The 19,143-nt window shown below is 46.2% G+C and overlaps 2 protein-coding genes across 4 annotated transcripts in view; one reads left to right on the top strand and one right to left on the bottom strand.

Annotated features, from left to right (window-relative positions):
- Positions 1-8,635, top strand: part of DLEC1 (DLEC1 cilia and flagella associated protein) — a 34,070-nt gene extending 25,435 nt beyond the window's left edge. For all 3 annotated transcript variants that reach the window (XM_026796089.2, XM_074545603.1, XM_074545684.1), the window contains 8 exons: positions 477-599; positions 1,543-1,637; positions 1,732-1,816; positions 2,330-2,539; positions 3,437-3,598; positions 4,535-4,688; positions 5,279-5,399; positions 6,992-8,635. In XM_026796089.2, the coding sequence (XP_026651890.2) occupies positions 477-599; positions 1,543-1,637; positions 1,732-1,816; positions 2,330-2,539; positions 3,437-3,598; positions 4,535-4,688; positions 5,279-5,399; positions 6,992-7,100 (1,059 nt within the window). In that variant the 3' untranslated portion in view covers positions 7,101-8,635. The remainder of the gene's footprint in view (positions 1-476; positions 600-1,542; positions 1,638-1,731; positions 1,817-2,329; positions 2,540-3,436; positions 3,599-4,534; positions 4,689-5,278; positions 5,400-6,991) is intronic.
- Positions 7,943-18,190, bottom strand: ACAA1 (acetyl-CoA acyltransferase 1). The gene is made up of 12 exons (XM_005491425.3): positions 17,960-18,190; positions 17,047-17,140; positions 16,741-16,798; positions 15,887-15,966; positions 15,429-15,471; positions 13,872-13,970; positions 13,300-13,380; positions 11,101-11,291; positions 10,833-11,012; positions 10,035-10,090; positions 9,411-9,556; positions 7,943-9,066 (listed from the first exon to the last, which is right to left on the bottom strand). Exons 1-12 carry the CDS (start codon positions 18,146-18,148, stop codon positions 8,991-8,993), a joined length of 1,293 nt encoding a protein of 430 aa, XP_005491482.1. The 5' UTR covers positions 18,149-18,190; the 3' UTR covers positions 7,943-8,990.
- Between the last annotated feature and the right edge of the window lie 953 nt (positions 18,191-19,143).

Here is a 19,143-nt window from a genome sequence, read left to right on the forward strand (position 1 = left end):
ATCCCAGAAAATCCACTGCAGCTGGCTAGTGCATGTGATTACATTCCCTGCTGTTATGTAAAATTAAAAACTGGCCAAGAGTAAACTGAGCTGTAAAATACTTTTAGTTCACACTTGTAACTATTCAAAAAATGCTTCATATATGAAAGTTGTGGACTAATCACCTAAGGTAGCCAGGGAGTAAGAGGGGGCAGAACTGGGTATTTTTAAAAACAAACAGATACACGTTTGTGTACTTAGAGAGTTGGTTTGTGACCGTGCTTAAACTCTGCTGATGCTGAAAAGTGGCCACAGTGATATTTGCAGTTGAAGTAATTGTCAGTTTGTCTGTCACATGTTGGCATTTTCGTGCAAGCCTGAGCCCATGCCCGGGGGATTGCGTGCTGCTTGTGCAACTCCGTTTTGGCAGCCGAGTCCCGAGGTCCTTGTGCAATCCCCGGCGGCTCCGTGCCCTGAACGCTCTCTCCCGGCCGCAGGTGGTTCCAGGAGGTGGCAGCAGCGACGTTTACATCTCCTTCACCCCGCTCGTCATCCCGGACACCGAGGCGGAGCTGTGCTGTGAGGCGCTGCTGCTGGGCTTCATGAGCCTGGACAGCAAGGTAAACTGGCTGTCACAGCAAGGCCAAAGGGGAATATCATTTCCCTTCCTGTATTTATGTACAGGCTGCTGTTACCTGGCTAGTCTGTGTAAACAGCCCTGTTCCTGCCATCCTGTACATCCTTCCTTAACCAGGGTTGCTCATCTGTTGCATTTCTCTTGGAGCTTGGAAGCGTTCTGGGGTGGGAATGTCACCATCTTCTTGCATTGTCTGGGGCAGCAGACCCCAGACAAAAGCCCAGGGGTTTGAAATGCTGTCACAACATCAGGTTTTATTGCTAACAATAGTTAACAATGGAAGTGAGACTCAGGACTGCTGAGTCCTGTTCCTGGCTCTGCATCCACCTTCCTGTGTGAATTTGGACAGCATCTCTCTCCTCTGGGAAACTTCCTCTTCAACAACTGCTGATGAGAGGCTTGATCAGGGTTTTATGAATGGCTCAGTGATTCTCTGACATGAACTGTTGCAAAGGTGCAAGGTGACCTGAATGAATGCTAATAGAAAGTTCAATAAAAACAACCCTAATAATCCTTATTCCTGAAGAAAGGAATGTAGAATAATAGTCCTGGAATGGTAGAGTTGGAAGGGACCACCTGGCTCCACACCCCTGCCATGGGCAGCAACATCTTTAACCAAAAGAAGTTGCTCCACACTCCATCCAACCTGGCCTTGAATGTTTCCAGAGATGGGGCATCCACAGATTCCCTGAGGAACCTGTTCCTTACCACTTACCACTCCCAGAGTGAAGAATTTCTTCCCAACATCTGACCTAAACCTTCCCTGCACCTTCATCACCCACAGCCATTCATAGTCCAGCTACTGCTTGGCCTCTGCTGTTCCATAATTGCCAAGCAGAGTCCTATTTTGGCTGGCAGCTCCAAGCAGCATTTCAGGTTCAGTGCTGCCATTTCTCACAGGATTTCTGTTTCCATCTTGTTGGCAGCTGGCCAGGGAGGTGCCCAGCAAGGTGCGGCGCAGCCATGTCTACGAAGCTCCCCCGCTCCGAGTGCTCGTGGAGGCTGTGCTGAGACATCCCCTGTAAGTGCCACAGTCACAGTGCCACCCCCATGGCAGGCTCAGCTGGGACAGGGATGTGACAGGGATGTCACCAGCCCTGCTTCTTTACACTCAGGTTGGAAGTGGAGATGGATCACGAGAGAGGAATGGTGTTTTATTCGGTGGCGAGTGATCTCCTACCTGCCAAGCCTTTCTCTGGAGTGAGTATTTCCCACTCTGATGTATTTGGCTGCTTTGTATTCCTGTGCTGGTGGGAGAATTCAGAGCTGTGTGCACATGGATGTGAAAATGCTTCCTAATCACCAGTAGCCTCATTTTCTATATTGCACATAACAAGACAGGGAACAAAAAAAAAAGCATACAAGCACTTATTCACAAGGAATAAGAAAAGCTGATCTCAGACAATGCCTGTTTTATTAAAATTTTTGTTTCATTGTAAGAGAGTTTGTAAGTAGAAAAATAAGTTCTGATTTTCAGGACATAAAGGTCCAAAAGCAAAATGAGTCACTTCAGTTGGGTGACCCTTGGCATTTGAAAACTTTATTATGTTACTTTTATTTTGGCTTTTCACTCAAGAAATGTTGAGTAACGCAGGTAGAAAATAGTGAGTTGCTTTGGGGTAAAATCCTTCAGATTTTACCATTACCAAACAGAGCAAGACAGACCTCTCCAGGGAGTTAAAACTGACCAGTTCTGAATCATTTCTCCCCCAGGTTTTGACAGATGCAGTAATTACTCAGAGTTTGAAACTCATGAATTGTACCAAGGCCCGGCTGTACTTCAGGCTCTTTCTGTCTACACCCTCTATGCCCTTCAGCTTCTCCAGCTCAGATTCCAAAAAGAGCACAGAAACATCCCACAGCAAGAAGGAGGAAAGGAAACAGCAACTGCAACATGTACTTTATCCACAGCAAAACATGCTGGTAGGCTCAAAAATAATAATCCTGTGCCAGATTAGAGAGCTTAGTAATTGGTGTGTTAGTGTGGCCTGGAGGAACCACAGAAAAACACAACTGGTTTAGAAATCTCCCAGTTTCAGAGGAAATGGTGTTGTATTAGCAAATGCTAATTACTGCCATTTTGCCTCCTACATTGCAGGTGCAATTTTTTTTTTTCTGCAAATAATATTTTTCTGTTCCTAATGTGCTTTTCCCATCAACTCTGACCTGTTGCAAACTCCTGCAGAAAACCCTGTGGGTTTGCAGCTCACTTAAGCAATAGCCATATATATGTTGGACAAATTAAAAGATTTCCAAGGACTGCAGTCTTCCCTCATTTCCTTAAATTAGATGTGGGCAGTGCAAGGAGAGGAAAATTTGATTAGTTTTGGGTGTACAAATTACATTAAAGGAAATGAAGTCCCAGAGTAGAGAATTAGGTAAGCTGCAAAGAATGAGTAACTGTTGCATTTTTGAAGTGTGCTTCTAATTTTGCTGTGTTCATTTTGACATGGAGACACTCACATCTCAATTCTGCAAGTAGGGGAAGAAAGAGGATTTAGATGTCTAAGACAGCTTTGGGAATGTGGTGTTTGTACCCTCAGGAACTCAAAACCTTTGGCTTGCTAGAGGCTGTTTCTCCCCTGTGGTTCAGAGATCAGCTGTTCACCTTTACACTCCATCTCTGTGTACTGCATTCATAGGAAATAGCTGTGTTTTTTTTCTTTAATTGTATTGCTTTGTTCCAGTGGGAATTTGGCTGCTGGCATGACACCTTTGGGTTCCAGTGGGAAAATGTGTGCCTGGGCCTTTGTGTACTTTGGATTTCCTGCACACAGTTGTCATCTTATGTGATGGTCATCAGGATTTCTCTTCCCACAGGTGCAAGTGTCATTCCACACAAGTCTGGAGTTACTCAGGTATCAGCATTTGCCAGAGACCCAGCTGCTTCCTGGATGCCAAGTGCTCCAGCTGGAGAGTGGAGAGAGAAAGCTGAAGTTTCATCAAAATCTGGTCATTGAGCACAGTAACTGCACTACCCAGGTAAGGTCAGGACAGGTCTCTGGGCCCTGGGAAAAGGCTGTTTCAGCAGTATCTCTGACTGGGATTGGCATTTACTCAGCCTTGAATTACTCTGGAGTAAATGGGGCATCCAGGGAAGGTAAATGGCTGTGGGGTTGCTCTCTGCTGATTCTGCAGGCGATTCCCAGGTGGGCTGTGCAGGTTGGGGTCACACCCTGGTACCCCAGCTCTGCATGGCAGCCCGGGTGACACTCAAAGGGCCACACACCCAGTCTCAGGATGACTCTGAGACAGGAGGCAAGGCTGTCTCAGGGAACAAGCCATGCCTGAGTCACCAGGCAATGCCTCCTGCAGCAACCGAGGGCTTCTGGAAAGGCTCCTGAGTCTACTGAGCTCCTGCAGTGTGGTCAAAGCCCAGGTGCATGTAAAGACTGATCCCTCCCAGTCAGAAATCCATAACCCCTTCCCAGCCTGCAGCACCCAGCACACTGCAGGCACTCCTGTGTTCCTTTCACACCAGGTATTTCTGAGGCAGGACCTGTGTGAGACTGAGCACCATACCTAAGATGCAGTCAAGTGAATCATAACCCTGGACAATCTGCACAAACTGAATGACTCACAGTGGGCCATACACAGTCCTGAGGGACCAGGAGATGCTGTAATGTCTGAAGTTCCACAGAAAACCCTAAAAACAAATGAGAATGTTCACTCTGTGTTACTTCATTAAGATCACAGTGTCTGGTTTGAAAACCTATCCCAAAAAAGTAACACACAAGCAACAACTTCATTCACTCAAGGCTGTAGAATGGGAATTGACTCTGTGTGAAAGAACACAGAACAGTCATTCTTGATTCAGTGGTTGGAGTTAAGAATGATCCAGCTAGAGTTACTAAATTACTAAAGCTCTGTAAAACTGAGGTGGGTTTTATTCTCTTTTCCTTTTCCCCTGTTTTGCAGCTGGTCCCAGTGACTGCCTACCTCACTCTTCCAGTCCTGGAGCTCTCCTGTGACAGGGTTGATTTCCAGACGTGCTTTGTTGCACAGACCAAGACAGAACATGTCTTCCTGTACAACAGGAGTGGCTGCAGGAGCTACTGGACTGCTTTGCTGGGTATTCTGGTTTTGCAATTGATTTCCTTATTACAGAGTTTCACTAAGACTGCATGCACTCACTCAGTATAGGGGCAATATGTGATGATCCTGGGTGCAAACATGGTCTGCTTTTGTTCTCACTGATGTGGGCTTTTCCCCTCCTCTCTTTCCCCTCCTTTTTTCACATAATTATCAGTACCACTACTGATTTCAGCAGTTACTCCACATCTAACCAAAAGATTGAGTCTCAGCCCTCACAATGTTTGGACGTGCTCTGCTCATTTATAAATCAGTCCTGAGGGGCAACAAGAAGCAGCAGCTCCTCATGGGTTGTTTGAGCACGAGCCTGTGCTGTTAATAATGGATGTTAATAACAGATTCCAGAGGAAAGAAGATCAGGGCCTTATTATTTCAATGTGGAGACCACTGATCACTGCCCTTGATGAGAAGATGAAAGCAGAGTCTGGGCACATGCACAGAAACCCTTTAACAGTGTGAGACATGATGTGTTAGTTGCTCAGCAAAAAGGAGCATTGCCATGAGTGCTACTTGCTGTACAGTTAGAGGGTCTTGTATGGCTTTGTTTGACATTTGCCCCTTCCACTGCAGATGAACAGAAAAGCCCTAAGGCCATGCAAGTATTTTCCATCTTCCCAACCAAAGGCATTTTGGAGGCTCGTGAAGGGGAGGCACCCACCAGAGAGATTCTGCAGATCAGCTTTGCAGCAAGGTACAGTTAACAGTAATTGTGACTGAAATTGTGCTCTTCACAGAGAGCTGGGCTTGTTCAGCCTGGAGAAGGCTCTGGGGAGCCTCAGAGTCCCTAAAGGGGCTCCAGGAGAGCTGGAGAGGGACTGGGGACAAAGGCCTGGAGTGATGGGGAAGGGGGAATGGCTGCACACGGCCAGAGGGCAGGGTTAGATGAGAAAGAACTTTGCACTGTGAGGGTGGTGAGGCCCTGGCACAGAGAAGCTGTGGCTGCCCCATCTCTGGAACTGTTTAAGGCCAGGCTGGATGAGGCTTTGAGCAACCTGTTCTAGTGGAAGGTGTCCCTGCCCAGGGCAGGGGCTCGGAACAAGATGAGGTTTGCTGTCTTTTCCAACTCAAAACATTCCATGATTATATGATGACCCAAAGACTTGAATTTTTTTGATCTCATTAGGGAGATGCAACTCATGCAAAAAAAAAAATTCATTACCAAGTATTTTTGGAGGTTATCACATGGTGGCAGCAAGTTAGAATAAGTCTATCCCAGTGATTTCAGTGAGCTCTGAAAACTGCTGACAGGGAAATTTCAGGCAAGCTGTAGGTGAGTTATTGCCATAACTCCCATCTCCTTGGAACACAACCCAGTGATTTCCATCACTGGAGCCACTGATGCTGCAGTGGGATGGAGCCTTGAGCAGCTGCACTGAACTGTCCCTACTTAGAGGAGCATGGTGGTCCAGAAGCCTCCCCAGGGTCCTGCCTGCCTAAATTTTTCTGGAATTCTGCTGAATATGCCTGAAGCACTTCTTTTTGTCTGAGAAATACACTAACCGGCATGGCTGAAAATGCCTGGAAATACCAGAAAGCAAAGATGTTTCTGTTTAGCAACCAGCTCATCTGTGGGGCTCCATAGAATGAATTCCCAGCACAGCAGAGTGTGGGATCAATGTGGCAGTAGGAGATAATTACATGCAAGGTGTGAGGTGATTTTAATAATTCACCTCTCCAATTCAGTGGTCTTTCTGCAGGGGAATTGTTTTATGAGAAGGAAAAAACAAAGACTGGTAGAACAGGCATTTGCCTCAGGCCCTTACAACAGCTGGCACTTGGGCACAGAGAAGTCCCCCACAGGAACAGTCTCAGGAGCACTGAGTGGCATTAGCCTTGGGCAAATAATGCTCTTCAACTTAGTGCAAAACTAGAGTTGTTGTAACCTTTTTGATGTTAATTTACAATTTGGACTCCACTGCCTGCCCCTTGTCTCAAGAGGAGTGACAGAAACTTTTCCCTTCAAACTTTGTCACAGGGAGGAGTTGTCCCATCAAGGTGGTGCAGGTGTTTGCTCCCAGCAGAGCTTCATTTCATTTATTCACCTGAACCAGAATTTCCCAAGTAGGATGATATTCTCATTCTTGCAAAACATGAATCCAATGTCTTCAGGCACAGATCTGAACATCCTTTTCCAACACCTTGTACCCATGGAACACAGCCCTGTGGACTTGGCACTAACATTAGTGACCTGAGCATTCTTAGGACACCACTGCTCCTTTTCATCTCATCCCTAAACACAGGGCTGCATGTCGCTGTAACTGAACTTTTTGCTCTGCATTTTAGGAGCAATGCTGACTATGAAGCAATTGTGACCATTTCTGGAATGCTGGAAGAGAAGCCTTGCAAGCTGCACCTCAGAGGGAGAGGAGTGCACTGTGGGAAGGTGCATTAAGCAGGAAAATGTGGGATGAATGTCAAGGTAACAGGTTGGATGCAGATGTGGCAGCAGCTGAGCCTGTATTTTCATCTACTTCTGTTTTTAGTAGGGACTGGAATTTTAGCAGAATGAAAATTTAGGTTATGAGGAAAGAAATTCTTGTGGTACCTTAACCAGTCATAATCACACTCTGTACTTTTACTTTTATTGCTGTGATAAGCTCAGCTTTAGGCACAGAACAAGGTTTTAAATTGCAAAGCAGCTGTGTAAGTCAGGCCTAAGCCCTCTGCAGAGCCCAGTATACCTTGAATCACAGCTAAAGACTATTCATACCTTAAAGTAGCTTTTGCTTTGCCTCATTTATTTGTTTGACGTTAAAATGGACATTGACACATAATAAAACAAGAATTGGTGAATAGGCCAGCATTTCCCAGGCTGTTTTCTCAGTGTCTTACATGAAAAAGGGAAGAGAGAACTTTCCCTGGTCTCCTTGGAAAATTACCAACCTGTGTGTTTCATCATGCTTGGGCCTTGAGAACATCCCCTTCAGCAACAGAGGGAGGAACCCTTCTTCATTTTCATTCTTTCCCCCCACATGGTTCCCATTTACTCTCACTTCTCTTTAAACTATTTTAGTATTATTTTAGCTAAAGGTCACTGGAATTCCCACTTCTGAGTCTGTTAAATTTTCCACTTCCATGAAATAAAAGGCTTTTATAAATGGCTGATTATTCCCTCTAAATAATTCAGTTTTTTGGCTCTAAGGGTCTGTATGATCGCTGGGTGAGACAGGTTTCAGCATGGGATTGTGAAAATATCAGAGAGCTCTAACTCATCATGACCTTCAACTAAAAATGATCATAAAAAGGAAACAATTGTATTGCAAGAACCCAATTGTATTATTAAGTGCAAAAACAAAAGTCAGGACAAAGAACTTCAGTTTGTTACAAATTCAAAGCAGCAATGAGTAAATTTCTTTTTCAAGCTGAGTTTCAGTGATCTTTCTGTTCAGACAAGAGAAGAAATAAGGGATGACAAAAGACACAAGATAGAAGATGTTTGTGTTAGCACTGAAGGACTGAGCTGTCACTGATGTCCATGCAGTGCCTGCAGTAAATGTAATGCTGCCATTTGCTTTTTGTTAGGTAGGTAAATATGATTAAGCACAAGATTGTCCTTGGAGTCACACAAACTGACACTCAGACATGTAAAAGAAGGAATGGCCACATCCAAATCCTGGCTTCCAGCAATTCACCAGAACCTTTTCATTCAGGTATTTCCTGTGGAAATTATGTTCAGTCCTTCCACTTTCTCCCACTGGAGAGAGGCTTCAGAGCAGCTGCACCAGCAGCGAGCTACAGCCCATCCTCCAGTGCAGGGACAATTTCAGACACAACTTCTGACACAGTTGTAAAGGCAAGATGTCAAGTCTTTGCTTCAAAACAAACTCTTTTAAATTTCTTACAAAATGGTGAAACCTTTTAAGGAAATGCTGGAAAAGTCTTTTCACGTGGACTGATGTCTTCGTTTTGAGTGACTCTTTTTGCCAATTTGTCATACAAAAATACTATCCCGTGAACTATTACCCTTTGGCAATATTCACAGAGTAAAAAGATCAATTAAATTTAAAATAATCACCACATCATTCATAATCATCTCACCATGGGCTGTAGTGGAATTTCAGCTGAGCTAATTAGTTATGTCAGGAAGCCATGTGCCAGTTTTGCATTTCCTCACCTTCTCTGCAGAACTGCACCATTAATTCTACTTCACAATTTCTGCCTAAAATTTGTAGATCTAGTAACAAATCCCAGAACCCACTTGATTTCAGTGGCAATCACTTGCCATGCCTGGGGAAGGCAGAGAGGGAGCTGTGGTGGTGTTGTGTCAGCCCTGGAGCTCACTTCACTTCCCCGGGTACTCGAACACAGCTGCAGCTCCCATGCCAGTTCCAATGCACATGGACACGACTCCATATGCTCTGAAACAAAGAGCACGTGGAATTAAGGAAAAGAAAAAACACAGCTCCGCTTTACATCATCCAAGGAAAAAATAAAAATAAAGAATACAATAAATTTGAGCTGTCTACTGCTCTCCTGTTTTGCTAGGAGAGCCCTGGGGAATTCAGGTTCGAAGCCAATGATGGGATGGAGAAAGCTTAACCCAAAGGGACAGTTACCTCATCCAGGGGACGAAAGAAGCTTTACCCAAGAGGACAGTTACCTCATCCAGGGGATGGAGAAAGCTTAACCCAAAGTGGTGACCCCTGAGCCTGTGGGAGCTGCAGAGGCAGCAGGTGAGGCCAGTGCTGATGTGAGCACTCACCTCTTCCCTCGGCGCTTCAGTTCATTGAGCAGAGTGACGACCTGGCGGGCCCCGGTGCAGCCCAGGGGGTGTCCCAGGGCTATGGCTCCCCCCAGGGGGTTCACCTTCTCCATGGGAATGCCCAGCTTCTCCACACAGTACACAGCCTGCAAAGACACAGGGAGTGATTTCATGGAGGTGCTCTTCTCTTCATTAGTTCTCAGCTCTGCTCCTGCAGGTCAGAGGCCTGAGCCCAGCCAGACCATCGTTCTCAGGGGAAAGGAGTGGAACTGATCCAAGGCAGAGAAGTGAGCTAAAACTGTTCACTCATCTCAAACTGAGCCCACACACATTCAGACAACCTGACAATAAATCACAGACCTGGTGAAACAGATGTTGCAAGTTGGTATGAGAGCACAATAGCCAATTCTTACTTAGTGGACTTTTTTTTTTCTAATATTAAGCTGTATAAGCAATGTCCTGGTCTTTTTTATTTGAAGGAAAAGGAAAATAGTCTGCACATGTTATTAACATCTGGCTGAAGATGTAATATGTGGAACAAGTTAAAAATCTTAACCTGGAGACTGAGCTGAAATATACTCAGTTGCCAAGCAATGCAGCAACACAAACATGATGCTCACTCACCTGGCTTGCAAAGGCTTCATTAATTTCATATATATCAATGTCATTCAGAGTCAGACCTATGGGCCAGAAAAGTCAGGAGTTAAAAGGAGATATTTTTGCCTCTTAACTATATCAAAGAGAGTAATTGCCTGACAGCCTCCCTCTATGAATTCCAGTTCTACTCCATCTAAGAAAGAGCTCAGCTCCATGTGGGGTATCTACACTGGAACAAGTTTATGTACAGCAGTATCTAAAGACTGCAAAACATCCCAGTTCATGGCACTGTGCCACTGAGTCTGCCAGGTTTCCTCAGATTAAATGTGATTTCTCTGCAGAGGGATTAAGGATTGAAGGTGTTTGGAGAGTGAAAGATAAAGCTACAGGCAGGTGTGGGACTGTAGCCAGGCCAGGCTAAATCAGCCAATAAAGCTCTTTAATCCAATGAGTGTGGTAAAAAAACCTAAGATGACAAAACTGTACAGAGAAAAATCCATCAAAAACCAAGCACAAAACCACCCCCTACACATTGGCCATAATAGAGAAAACAGCACTGAGTACTGAATCACTTGCCACATGTCAGCTCTTGTTGATTCTGTGCAGGGATTTACTCCTGAGCTTCTCAAAGGTGAGTGAAGGACAATTTACACACCAGTACAAGGGAAAGGAATTCCAACAATCTGAGGCAGGACCTTTTTTTACAGTTTCAGATTTAACCTCACTGTTCCTGGGGCAAACACCTGCACATGCTTGAATAATATAACCTTAAATCCCAATCCAAGGAGTCTGATCTGCTTTGCCTGAATGGCAGCTGGTACTCACCTGCCTTTTCCACAGCAACAGGGATGGCATAGGCTGGCCCTATGCCCATCACATCAGGTGGCACCCCCACCACAGCAAAGGACCTCAGCACCCCCAGCACTGGCAGGCCCAGCTGTGCTGCCTTGGAGCGTTTTGCCAGGAGAACAGCAGCTGCTCCATCGCTGACCTGGCTGGCATTCCCTGTGGGAACAGATCTGTTAACATGCTTTCTGTTCCAGTAAAGGCAGCTAAACCAGAGCAACAGCACAACTGGAACAGCTGAGCTCACCTGCTGTAGTGCTTCCATCCTCTTTGAAGGCAGGTTTCAGCTTTGCCAAGCCTTCCAGTGTTGTGGAGGGTCTGATCCCTTCATCTTGGTGCACAGTGATTGTTTTTTTGTTGCCATCACTATCTGCCACAGTGGTTTTGACTGGAACAATCTCTGTTTTAAACAGTCCCATCTGCTGAGCTTTTGCTGCTCTGGTGAAAAAAAAAAAAAAAAAAAAGAGTATGAAAGGTTAAAATATTTTGGAGGTGAAGTGCAGGAGAACTAAAGTGAAGGAAAGCAGTCAGAGAATGAACTAAGGTGGGATTTTGTTACTGTCATATTTTTTAGAAAAATCTCCTTGCCTGGGCTGAGAAGCTTCAGAGAAAAAGGAAAACAGTATTATCTCATTTGCTTCTCCTGTGTTTTGCTCCTTTGGAATGTGTTTAGGCATTGTTTATCAACAGGTGGTTGTTTCATTGATTTCATGTGAATTGTTTTCACTCATTGGCCAATCACAGTCAAGCTGTGTCGGGGCTCTGGAAGGAGTCAGGAGTTTTCATTAATACCTTTTAGCCTTCTGTCTGTATCCTTTTATATTCTTTAGTATAGTTTAGTATAATATTCTTTAATATATTCTAGTATCATAAAATAATAAATTAGCCTTCTAAAAACATAAAGTTAGATTCATCATTCCTTCCTTCGTCTGGGAACCCCACAAATAAAAGAGGATTTGGTACCTCATCCCTTAGTGGTGGTGAAGACAACAGGCAAATTCTTACTTCCATTCATGGAAAGACAAACTTTTTATCTCTACATCAACATTATGGGCATTGTCCCTAAATCTGGGTCACAAGATCCCTCATTTCAGAGCAATATCCCCATTCTGTTCCCAACAACACCTCTGTGCCTGACTGACCAGCACCAGCCCCCACCATGAAGTTTTATTTTTTTCAGGGGTGCAGCCACACCACAACTGTTAGAGAATAAATGAACCCTAAGCAGTCAACAACTGTCATGACCAGGCAGAATACAATTAACTAATCCAGAATTAGCTCAAGCCACGTAGATTTAATCTTTCCTATCACCAAGATATTTTAAAAATCTAAATAACCTCTTCATAGCAGAGCTTATTTATATTTACCTTCCAGAGGTAAATACTTCACAGAATACAAATTGGAGACTGAAAGCTTGTTTTGTCCCTTCATCACTTTGCACTTTTACCCATAAAAAATGAAAATATTCAATGCTCCCAGGTAAGTGAGAGTTGGAACAAAGTGCTGAAGGACAGGTCAGTAACTCCACAGACATCCTGAGACCAAGGCCAGAAAGTCACCCCTTGCCCCATGTGAGCTGAGGATCACATTCACAAACCCTTCTGGTTATCAGTTCCATGGCAGTGAGAAAGGCTGGCATGCCAAGTTCCCTGAGCAGCAGGGCCGGAATTTAAAGGTTAACTACCCTGTGCAGTGGCTTCCTGTGTTAGATAAATAACTGGACCAGGCTGATGCTTGGACAGAGCTCTGAAAGCAAGTTTAACTCTTTGATGGCAGGAACTTTATCACCTGCCATTGCTCTGGCAGCACAGCCCCGTGGATTCTGGGCTCAGTTGATTTTGGCAGTGATTTAACCCAGAGGAAGGTTATCAGAGCTAGGACTGGACTCACTCAGAGCCAAACACCTGCACTGAGGACAAACCACTCTTCTCACAAGCTCAGCAGTTCCCTACCAACAGCCACACTCAAATATTCCCTCATGGGAAAGGCTCCTCCTGCTGCTGCTCCCACGGTCAGGTTCCAGTGATCCTGAGCCAAAGCCACTGTGAAAATACCTCACCAGGCACTGGTTCCAGAAACCTCCCTGAGGTTCTGTCACAGAAACAGAATGGTTTGGGTTGGAAGGGACCTTAAAGATCATCCAGTCCCACCCCCACTGCCATGGGCAGGGACCTTTGGATGCTGGAACAAGCAGGGCCCTCACTGTTCAGGGTCTGTGAGATCAGTCCCACAATCCCAGCACAGCTCTGGACTCCAGTTCCCCCATCACACACACCCTGCTCTGCATTTCAGTTGGATCCCTCAGGCTTCTTTGCTCACTGTTAAGGACTGGAAGGCAACACAAAGGCTGCACTTCACCAGGAAGTAGCAGTGTGTTTTCTAGCTGTTCTTATTTCTTAACTAAAAGGTTAAAAAACCCCAAAAGACTAACAAAACCAGCATTTACTTTTGTTGGGAAGCCAAGGCAAAGGCATCTTGCTTCTTCCGGGAAACTCCAAACTTCTCTGCCACATTTTCTGAGGTGATTCTGGGGAAAAACATCACAGAGTTAATGCAAGGACCCCTCTCATGGAGCTGCACTGGCTTCTACTGAGATCACACAAGGTATAAGCAATGGCTTGAGTTTGAAAGCTAAAACAGGATTAAACACAAGATTGTCCTTGGAGTCACACAAACTGACACTCACACTTGTAAAAGCAGAAATGGCCACATTGAAAGCCAGCTGCTGCCTTAACTCAGAACTGCTGGCAGAAGCTAATCCTGAATCAAATCTAGGACCAGAACAAGGTTCAAATCTGTTCTCCTTGCTCAACAAGCCACTGATCTTAAGACAAGAAAATCTTTGATCAGAGTTGTTGATTCCCCCCCATTTCACATCATTAATCTTCCACCACAGCCAAGGATGCCAACACACACAGCTCCAAGCTCACCACCTTCAGGTTGATTTGTAACTGTGGTGTCACTGAGGAGACAGAGCATCTATAAAACCCTTAAAGTGTGGGAAGGGCAAACACTTACCCCATAGGAATAAGGCAATCTCGAGCTTTGGGGTTATCCATCATGTTGGAACTGATATCACCAGGGTTATTTGCACTTCTGAGGGACATTGTTTCCACTCTAAACACAAGAAAAATTTGAAATGCTCCATTAAGACTGATCAAAACTCAGTATCCTGACAACATGCTTTCCTATTATCCCACAGAAACACAGCTGCTAATTAGGAACTGGCTGAGGCAGAAGCTCTTTAATCATCAATTTAAGAATTATTATGAAATGAAAACAGATTGTGAGATTCAATTGGTGGTTGCTTCACTAGAACAGGATACCAATGTCAGCAGTTAATTTCTTGTGTTTCCACAGCTAGGAAGGAATTGCTATGATTCTGGCACACTTGTCCTCAAACATAATGAAGTTCAAGGGCTGGAGTTTTCAGTGAGATTGCCAACAGACACAAAAATACCATTCAGATCTTAAGAACAGGTTGGCAGTAGAAAAAGAAGCATTGAGCAAACCATGGCAAAGAGATTTCAGTGAGTTGCACCATTTGTGTTTTGCAATAGAAAGAATTTCAGACATGGATCCCACAGGGTGCAATCTTTGACCCACAAATGAATTAACACATTGAAGATACTCAAATTTACTGCAGAAATACAAAGCCATCAGTTAAGACTCATGAGCTTTTTTAAGGTCAGTCTAGATCATGAAGCCCACAATGGGAAGAGAGTTTGAATTCTACTCTGCACCACACAAATACCTTCATGAAGAATAAATAACAAAGAAACTACTCCTGGAAAATGAAAGGCAAGCAGAAAGTAAGGCAGCTTGCACTAAGTGCTATCAGCAATTTAAACTGTCTCTAAGATGGGACACTCCATCATTGACTTCAGCTGCATCTGCTCCTGAAGGAAGGCACAGGACTGGGTTTTAAGTAAGGGAAACCCCAGCTACTGTTTTTTGTGCTTGAATCCAGGGTTTCTCCACTCTGTGGAAGAGTAAGACTTGGGATAAACCCAGCTCCCAAAAGCTATTTGTAATTTATGGATTGTATGTCTTCTGCAGGGCAGAGGCCAGAGAGCTTCCCACAGCCAAACCCAGTGTCTGGCACAGCCAGGGGTGCAAAGGCCACCAGTCCCTTAAGCACAACATCTTGGTGGACATTACTGTGTGCAGTAATAATTAATGAAAGATTAGAGTCATCAAGTTATAAAAAAAGAGAAACCCAGTATTTTGGCCTCAAGGTTACTGAATAGCTTTTTTTCACTCCTTCTTCTGAAGTCAATGTGTATGTGGTCATTAGTATTTCCCCAAAATCAACCTAATGTTTACATAATCCTCCAAAAAATAAACACTGCTTGTGATATTAGGGCTGAAGCACAGAACAGATCCTGTAAATCTGCAGAACACTGATTAGCACACATAGGATATTAATTTCTTCATCCAAGAGAGCTGCTGGTCTTTCAAGAGGCTAGTTAATTGGAGATTAGCTATAAAGCTAATTTTTTGGCAGGCTGTTGCACAGGGACAGAGTGTTACCTTCAGGAAGCCTAAGCAAGCACTGTGAAAATCCTTCCTTACCCACAGGCCAAGCCAATGTCATACGATCCATTTCGGATGCCACCTGTAACAGCAGTGCAGAAATGTTCTTACTGTCAGCAGCAGCAAAAGCATTTCCAGCTGCACCTTCCAAACACCTGGGCACCCACAACAGCCAAATGAGCATTTCCTCACCCTCCTGCCTGCCAGAGGGACAGCCAAGGAGCTGATGGGGCCAGAGAGAGCTGGAAGGACCCTTCTGGAAGCTGCCTGATATGGAGGAAATTATCCCCAGAAAACCAAGTCACTTCTCTAGGGATAAACTTGGCCACTCGAGGATATAAAAGTATTTAAACAGCACCACACTGCAAACTCCCTACAGCACAAGACATTATCAGTGTTTTACTGCTCAGAGACACTGGAGGACAGGAGGAATGAGCCCTTGGGGTGGGACAGGCTCTGGGTGCATAGAGTCTGATGCCAGTGCCCACAACACCTACCAGCTATGTTGATAATGGCCTGCAGGCCAGAGGAGCACTGCCTGTTCACACTGGAGCACGGCACTGTCTCTGGAATGCCACTGGAAAACAAAGCAATGTTGGCAAAGACTCAGTGATAAAAACTAACAACAACAACCCAAAGCTCTAAAGAGTGCATTTATCCACCTGATTAAACTTTAACCCTCAAGTTCCAGGCAGATCACTTTACCCAGCTCTTGATCTATTTGGTCCTGCACCAAGGGAAAGCAAAGTGCAAAGATAATTTCCTCACTACACTTGCAAGTGGTTCCAAGTGCTGTTTCCCCATGGGTCTGTCTTCAGAAGGTGCTCTGTAAGCAAGGCCCTGCCCTGGAGATCCTGAGCTCTGACCCAGGCCAGAAACCCTAAAAAGTTCTGTAATATTCATAAATTATGGCAGGCTGTGCCTGCACCTCTCTAAAGTGGTAGTTGTGCAGTGATTGAAGCAAACACTGGCAACAGAAACTGACTGAAATATTTGGAATCTGGGATCCAGTTCAGTTACAAGCCACTGAGCAATGACAGAAAGATCTGAGCCCATCCATGGTTTTGGGGACCAGCAGAGAGAGGTGCAGCCTCAGAGTGCAGCTGGGAGCCCACAGAACATCATGTGCCTCTAGAAGCCCAACACAGGCAGCACAAACAGATCAAACAGCTTCACCTGCCTCCCTGTCTCTTTGCCATCAGCACTCAGAGCTCAATCAAAGTCCAGTTTCTAGGCAAAAGGTGATTTGCTGTAACTCCTGGGAGTGCATGAGCCCCACTGCAATCTCTGACCTGTGCTGCTCCATGGCTCACTGAGGAGAGGAAGATCCTCAGTCTGGGTGAGAGCTTACCTTAGAAACTGTGCAACTCTTGCAATCAAGGCACCAGCTCCAGGCTGCAGCACATTCCCTGAGTGCAAAGACACAATTCCAGTCAATTGGCTGCACTCCCCTCACAGGCACTGAAGGGATCTTCCCATCACCACAGCTCAGTACTGCCCAGCACCAGGTCAGAGCCCCACATCAACAGGACAGGCATGAAAACCTAATGCTACACACTAACCCAGCCCCATGAGACTTGTGAGTATCCCACATGGGGAGCCTGTCCCACAGAGCTGCCCAGAGCAGGGGTTTCACCAGGCAGAGGCTGTCACTCACCCACACAGATGTCTCCCAGCATCTCAGGACGGAGGTTGACATCCTGAAGGACAGCTGTCATCACAGCAGCCAGCAGCTCATCAGGTGTTGTGTCCTAAAAGTACAGGGGATCAGCACCACCAGTGACCACCAGTAAGTGCCCTGTCACCAGTTCAGCCTCAGAGCACTTCAGAGGGCTGGCCTGTGGTGCTAAGGCAGCTTTACTCCACTCCTCAGCTCACTGCGGTTGTTGTTTCCCTACCACAGCACAATTATCTGCATGTTTTTACCCCGGGTTTCCTTCAGGTACTGCTGCTTTCTCACCTTCCTTGGCTTTATAGGAACACGCTCTGCAGGGCCTTCAGAATCACACAACTACAGAGATTTATGTGGCAAGACCCAGTGAATGGAGCCCCATTTGTTTTGTGAAAGAAGCAGGGGTGACGCCTCAGCTGCTGGGGAGCACTGCCAGCATGAGGAGACCTGTTTGGGAGGGTGACAAGGAACGAGCAGCACCCTCTGGGGTCAGCCTGGCACCGTGTTCTTTCCCAGCACCCTGTGAATGTCACCCAAGGAGAAGCAGGTTCCAGAAGGGTGGCAGGTCCGTGCCAAGCCGTGCAGGTGAGGGACACCGCGGGTGCTCCGTGTGCCAGGGCAGGTGACAGCGGCGTGTGACCGCTGCCAGGGGAGCTGGGGACACAACGCCCGGCTCCTTCGGGGGATGCCACCGGCGCTACCACCCCCAGCATTAAAACCATCACACAGCGCTGGGATTGACTCTTCCAGAGCACAGCAGCTGTGTCTGGGGGCCAAGCAGGGGCCCAGCACCCAGGAGTGCAGGAGGGGAGGCGAAGAAGGGAGCACCCCGTTCCTAGCGGGGACGCCAAGCCCCTGCGGGGACCCGGCGGGCAGGGCAGAATCCCCCGGGCCGTACCTTGAAGCCGCCGCGGCGGGCGCGGCCGATGGCGGTCCTGCGGCCGTGCACCACCACCACATCGTCGGGGCTGGCGGCCCGCGGGGGGCCCCCGGAGCACGGCACGGCCCTGGGGGCGGCCCCCGGGCCCGACGCAGCCCCGGCCAAGTGCCCCAGCACCAGCTGAGCCCGCCGCGCCGCCGCCGCCATCTTGTCACGGGAGCGCCTCGCTGCTTTGCATGAGCCCGCCCCCTCATTTGCATACCAGAGTGAGGGAATGCCCCAGTCATTTGCATTCCCCGCCCACCTCATTTGCATGGCACCGCCCCCGGGCAACCCGCGCTCCTTCCGCGAAAACTGACCAAGAGAAACAAAAAATAAAAAGAGGGGAAAATAAAAGGAAAAAAGGAGGAGTAAAGGGAAAAATATGGAAACAAGAAAAACAGGGAGGGGAAAAAGAGGTGGAAAAAAAGGAAAAAATAGAAAGAAGAAAGAAGAAAGAAGAAAGAAGAAAGAAAGAAGAAAGAAGAAAGAAGAAAGAAGAAAGAAGAAAGAAGAAAGAAGAAAGAAGAAAGAAGAAAGAAGAAAGAAGAAAGAAGAGGAGAAGAAGAAAAGAAGTAGTAAAGAAGAAGGAAATAAGAATAAAAGAAGAAGGAAAGAAGAAGAAAGAAGAAGAAAGGAAGGATGGGAAAAAAAAGGAAGAGGGAAAAATGGGGGGGGGAAGGAATAGGGGAGAGATAATGGAGGAATGATGAAATAAAGAAAAATACTCCAAATTTTAAAATAAAAAGAAATTACTTAAAGGAAAATTAAGTTCAGAAGCACAAAATCCTGTGCATTGGGAGGCCAAGCTGGAATATCAGGACAAAGGGACACGCAGAACCATGGGCTCAGAGAGCTGCACAGATCCATCTGTCCCAGAAAAAGCCAGAACCATCCAATCTTTGTCACTGCCCCCGGGATGGTGACACCAATGCCCCCCGTGCCCCCCACCCATGCTGGGAGCTGCCCTGTTGGGAGCAGGGGACAGGCAGCAGGAATGCAGGCTCATGGAGTCATTAAGGACAGAAGAGACCTCCAAAGTCATCAAATCCAACTAGGTTCATCACCAAACCACATCCCACATCCACAATTCCAGGGATGGTGATGCCACCACCCTCCTGCCAGCCTGTTCCCATATCCTGCCCCTGCCCACCCCCCAAAAG

The sequence above is a fragment of the Zonotrichia albicollis genome, chromosome 1 (genome assembly GCF_047830755.1).
Source record: "Zonotrichia albicollis isolate bZonAlb1 chromosome 1, bZonAlb1.hap1, whole genome shotgun sequence".
NCBI lineage: Eukaryota > Metazoa > Chordata > Aves > Passeriformes > Passerellidae > Zonotrichia > Zonotrichia albicollis.

Excerpts from the sequence above, each read along its gene's own strand:
- ACAA1 (XM_005491425.3), bottom strand. The coding sequence starts at position 18,148 with ATGGCGGCGGCGGCGCGGCGGGCTCAGCTGGTGCTGGGGCACTTGGCC. Across the intron at positions 11,292-13,299 it reads GCCTTGGCTTCCCAACAAAA|AGCAGCAAAAGCTCAGCAGA; the intron begins GTAAATGCTGGT and ends TTTTTTCACCAG. Across the intron at positions 9,557-10,034 it reads ATGAAGCCTTTGCAAGCCAG|GCTGTGTACTGTGTGGAGAA; the intron begins GTGAGTGAGCAT and ends GTGTCTTTGCAG.